A 5,814-nucleotide genomic window follows, 5' to 3' on the forward strand; every position below is an offset into this window, starting at 1 on the left:
ATCTGACCCTGCTTTCCTGTCCACTTTAGATCTTCATCAATAACCACCGACTGAAGTTTTATTTCATAGCTCGCTAAAAATAAGTTTACTGGATTACATTTGAAGTCCTAATAGTTATCCAGAAATTAGGTGGAGAAAAAAACATATCTTTAGGTCTGAGCAATTCTGGTTTTAGATCTTCTTGAGACAGCAGTAAGGATTAAGAATCCACTCTTGATTTTGTGTAGTTCCGTTTTTAGAAACGGTGCGAGAGCTTTCCAAACAGCTTGTGTTGCATCTGTTTCTGTAAAGACTGCAAACGAGTTTAGTACACCAAAAGGCTGGGGTGGTGACAGGCTGCTCACCTCCTTCCCCCTCCCTTGTCAAGTCTCATTCCTACCTGTTTCTCTTGCAAAATCATGCATTTACCATCAAGATAAGTTTGAGAACTGGCTGCATGTTTTCTAGATTCAGCATATCTGTCATTTACTTGTTACAGTAGGATGAACTACTCCAAATTCTTCTTGAGTAACCAGAATATGTAATAATTAAACGTCAGATAATGTGCCCACTTTCAAAATAACTAGCTGATGTCATTTCAGACTGCCCAAACTTCCCTGCAAGTTGCCAGTAGCCCAGTTGTTCAGCCATGGGTCATCATCATTTAAGTACTACCTGTGATTCATAAAAGGCTTTTGAAGGGCTTCTTGAAAATAAGCACTTCAAGGGTGTAACAAAATTTACCTTTCTGCTAGGCTGCAGACTGTAATAATAATAAAATAAAAAAGGAAAACCCTGATAACTTGATGTTCTTCTGTTATTACTTTTTCCTCCCCATCTCTGAATCAGCGGGATTGATGTGAACTTTGCAGATTCCTATGTTTAGGTAGATGCGTGATATTTAAGAGCTCCCCTAACTGTCTTTGCCATACATTAAATAGCATCAGTATTAAAAGAAGAAAAAAAGAAAACTCTGGAAATTTTTAAAGACAGAAAAGTGGATGGACAGACAGAGCATGCTATCCTTCCTGTAGATTTTGAGGAAAATTGGGCTTTACTGCACATTTTGAAAAATTGTGAGGTGAAAGAGAGAATTCTGAAAATCAGGTTTCCACTAAAGAACATGCTGAAGAATTTTCTCTCAGAATAGAGAAAGGCCTAAATGGGTAAATCTAGATTGTTTGATGGCTCTGTGGATCAAAACTCTTTAAATTCTACTTGGAAATGGCAGGAAGGACAACTACTGGAGCACAAATATATTTCTTTGTTATGAAATGTTTCTCTCAATGAAATAATTATGTTTCTGCAGTAGATATAGTTCCTGAGTTTATTTCGTAAATAACTGCAATGTGTGTTATTCTAATCTTAAAGTTGAGCTGACATTTTTAAAGCTGTATTTTCTTGGTTTGTAGCTGAAAGATACCCTCTTAATAATAATTATTACTAATAATATTTTTTTTAAAAAAAGCTGTTCTGGTAAAAGTGACCTGAAGAAGAGCTGAGAAGCTAGAACATACATTTTTGCAAATTGGATTAGTGAATGGACTTGTATATCTGCATAAATAAAAATGGAAACAGGAATCAAGAACCTTATGTTACACCATCCTGATACCATCCCTTTTTAAACCATGGCTAAGAATCATAGAATCATAGAATGGCCTAGGCTGGAAGGGACCCTAGAGATCATCTAATCCAACCTCCCTGTCTTGGGCAGGGACGCCTCTCAACTAGATCAGGCTGCTCAAGGCTCCGTCCAGCTTGGCCTTGAACACCTCCAGGGAGGGGACAGCCACAACATCTCTGGGCAATTTATTCCAAAGTCTTGCCCCCCTCGTACTGAAGAATTTCTTCCTCAGATCCAATCTAAACCTATTCTCCTTCAACTTAAATCCATTTCCACTTGTCCTATTAGTGGACACTCTTGTAAAAAGTCCCTCCCCAGCCTTCCTGTAGGTTCCCTTCAGGTGTTGGAAGGCAGCTATTAAGTCCCCCTGAAGTCTTCTCTTTTCAAGACTGAACAATCCCAGCTCAGGAAGACCTTGTTTTGGAACAATATCCAAAAAAGCACGCTATTGGAGATGTAAATATTTCAATGTATTAAGGTGTAGTTATATCTGTAGATCTGTTTAGCATCAAAACTTGATGGACCTAGGCATCACAAGAGAAATAATTTTCAATCTTGTGATCAAATACTTTGTTGAACTGCAAATACCATTGAGAGCTTTGGGGCCTATGTATAATGAAATGTTACAGCTGAAGCATTTGGATGCTAGCTGGTATTTCAGAGCGTTCTGTACCTGAACCTGAACTATGGCAGTGCTAGAAATCAGTGTAATGCATAGCTTTATAAAAAAAAATTATTTAAAAAAATGGTTGCTTAAATGATGTTTAATTAACTGTTTTTGCAGTATCTTTATTTCTCTACACTATACATTATGCTATGCATATGTACTCTTAAATAATCAGCTGATTATCTGTGTTCCTACAAAGAAAAAATAGAATGATCCTTCTCTAATCAGTAAATCCATCATTAACACGCCCTGAATGTATGAACTGAAGTCCACACTGCGGGTGGAACTGGTAGGATTCTTAATTTGTGTACACACATCCTGCTGCTCTAAGAACCAGAGTAAGTCTGTGTAATTTCTGGAGCCTTTAGGCTCAAGAATTTTAAGATTTTCATAACTGCTTTTACTCATTAAAAAAAAAAAAAGTAAGAACATTTTTCATTTAATTAGATGATATTATTTCCCTGATACCAGGTTTGCTATATTCTGGAACTTCTTGAAAAGCTTCATCACCATAACTTAATGCAGATTTGTTCTTGAACTGTTGAACAAATTTTTAGTGCCTTGTCCTGGTTTGAGCTAAATAGAACCAATTGTGTTCAGTGATTTTTTTACTTTCCAGCTCAGTCTCTTCCAAGAGGCTGCATGTTCTGAAGTCAGCAGCATGTTTCTGCAGACAGTGTGTGCTACCAGCAGTGATAACACCTGATGTTCACAGTTACTGCCTGGGACTGGGATGCAGAAAGGCTCCTGCTGATACTTATTCCTATAGTGACCAAGGCCACTGCTGGCTCTGTGTGCCACGCTGGGTGTGCCGGGTAGTAAGAGGGGTCACAAGGAAGTAAAAGGTTGCACCTCCAGGGAGTAATAGACAGGACAGGTGACCAACAGGAGTATTCTATTCCATATATGTCATATTTAGTATAAAACTGGGGGATCACGAGCATTTTAGCTCTATTTTGCCTCTTTCTTCAATGGATGGTGTCCAGGGAGTGCTCCATCCAATCTTCTGCGTTTGATCCCAATCCTGAGTTCCTGAATCCAGCTCCTGTGTCCAGCTCCCCTCTGCTGCTGGGCCCGGGGCTTCCCCTGCTCTGCAGCATCAGTGGTGATTGCTACTGAGGGAAGTCGGGTTCGATATCATATATATATATATTTGTATATAGTTCTTTATTTTTTATTATTTCATTATTGTTTCATTAAAGCTGTTTTAGTTTTCTAACCCCAAAGTATCTCTGCCTCATTCCCTTTTCCTTCCTGTTTAGGGGGGAACAGAGGGGGTTAGATAGCTCTGCCAGCGTTTAGTGGGCGGCCCATCCCTAACCCGACAGGCCTTTAGTCAAAATCTCAACTGACATTAGCTGATTCCATAAAGACTGCAGGAGTGGGATCTTCAGTAGCAATGGGAAAAAAGTTTAACTAGCAATGACATCTTGATGTTGGTCATCTCTTGCTCTTATTTTGGTTTTGTGCATGACCTTAGGTTATTTCTGGATCAGACTCCAAAGGCTGTGATGCTGAGTACTGTAAAATCTTAAAGCTTGCTCTCCTTATTACAACTGAGGATGCAGTAGTTTTTACACATGTATCCTGAAAAAACACCTCAAAAGAGCTGAGCATCTTAAAATTAAGAGATACAGAACTTGTATGCTGCACTGCTTAAAAACAGAATGCTATTTTTAGCTTGTGGCATTTGACTACCATTGGAAAATGCTGTAAAGTTCATAAACATTATCAAATCTCCACCTGTCTTAATGCTTTTATGGTGGTTCTTAAGATTTATAGTCTTGAATAATTCCCCAGAGGAAGACACCAGAACATATACTAGGGGCTTCAGCCTCTTTGAAATAAGGAGAGAAGACGAGGTGCCAGTAATAACTACTGGACAAAATTCACCAGTGGTCCTTGGAGAAGAAATTGGAACCCAGACCTTTGCTTCTAAGCTAACTGCCTTAACCACTGTGTGAGGCTACATTTTTCATGTCTCCTTGATGCAAAAAAATGACGGATTATTTTGTGCAAAGGAAGACAGCTTCAACAAAAAAATATGAGAGATGTCCCTCTAATCTGGAGTTGTGCAGGAACCTGGAGAAACTGGACAATATATGTAACACAGGAACTTCCCTCAGGCAAAAAAGTGGAACAGAACTTGCATCTCTTCAGCTGTTGTATAAAGGTGTTGGGGAGCAGAAAGAAACTGTTACATGTTTTAAAAGAAAGGAGGTATCAGCTACATGTTGTTGATCTTTTATATGTTCCATCACCAGACTGAATGAATAAAAAATAAATAAATCAATGCTTCAAAAATCTCCCCCCCATTTAGTTTCTGGATTTGAAGCATGTGTCAAGCCCTGTCAATACTGAAACTTTTACTGGCGTGGCGAGATGTAAGATGTTAAATTGAAGAGCCTGGTTCTTCTGTTGGTTGTCAGATGAAGACATTTATTTGGGATGAGGATTTTGGAGCTAGGTGCTTGGATTCCCTTCAAATCCTTTCTGAGGGCTAGCCCACAAAATGTTTTCAATAACAGTTCAAAGTTGTTAATAAGAGCTGTAATGAGGGTTTTCCTTAAATGCAAATATTTGAAACTGAACAGATGCATTAGCAAATGTTAAATGAAAAAGAATTACCGACAGAACAGCTTTATATATAGAGTCCCTAATTTTTTTTCTCTTTGAAAGGAAACAATTGGACCATTGTAATCATCTGCATTTTAGACTCTTAATTGTGTAAACACATGCTTACATGTTTAATTTCACATTTTATATTAATATTACATTTATCTCAAGGTTATTGGAACTATTCAGGTAGAGCTACTGTGCATTTTGTAGTGTCAGGATCCTCATGAAGTCATAATGCTGCTGAAGTAAACTATGGTGTATTTTTCCCATTTTTCCATGAACTGTTACAAATGGAACAAACTGATACATTTCATTCAACATTTGTGAATTCTCTCATGCCTATCCATGTTGTCCTAATACTTTTCTTTTAAAACTTCCTCTCAGGATGACAACGGCCTGTGCTACCCTTCAAGCAAAAGCCACGAGCAGACGTTTGCTTACTTGATTGTGGATCCCTGCAAGCGACATGTGCACACTCTGTATCACTGCTTTGGTGGGAGCTTATTTACTAACTAGTTACAAACCTGGCTGTTCCTCAGTTTTATAATGGAAGTAGCCTTTTCTCTGCATGAATTCTGGTAGAAATGGCCTAGTTTTCTTACGAGGAAGGCTGTGCTCCTTCATTCCACACTCTGAATGGCAACGCGCTCATGTAGATGTTACTATGCAGTTTGTGACAAAAGTTTTTACTGTATTTATAAGTCATGCTTCTTGAAGATGTTTTCTCGGCAGTTTAGTCCCCCCTCCCTCACCTGTTTTATCTATTAAAAGGTATTTCTGTAGCAGTCTCTTCAGGAAACAGCTTTTCAGATCCACCTCGCATGAATTCAGGGGGAGGCTCCAGGGACAGTGAAACCTCTGCAGAACCGGGAGAAAGTGCGTCAGGCGGCCCGGCCCGCACCAACCTCCCCCATCCCTCCCTCCC

General features: G+C 39.0%; 1 protein-coding gene across 1 annotated transcript in view; it reads left to right on the forward strand.

Annotated features, from left to right (window-relative positions):
- Window positions 1–5,672, forward strand: part of LOC104272892 (chromosome unknown open reading frame, human C11orf70) — a 22,035-nt gene extending 16,363 nt beyond the window's left edge. Inside the window, exon 6 of the mRNA XM_009868003.1 lies at window positions 5,274–5,672. Coding sequence (XP_009866305.1) covers window positions 5,274–5,405 — 132 coding nt within the window. The 3' untranslated portion in view covers window positions 5,406–5,672. The remainder of the gene's footprint in view (window positions 1–5,273) is intronic.
- Window positions 5,673–5,814: the final 142 nt, after the last annotated feature.

Source organism: Apaloderma vittatum, unplaced genomic scaffold (assembly GCF_000703405.1).
Source record: "Apaloderma vittatum isolate BGI_N311 unplaced genomic scaffold, ASM70340v1 scaffold24334, whole genome shotgun sequence".
NCBI classification, from domain to species: Eukaryota; Metazoa; Chordata; class Aves; order Trogoniformes; family Trogonidae; genus Apaloderma; species Apaloderma vittatum.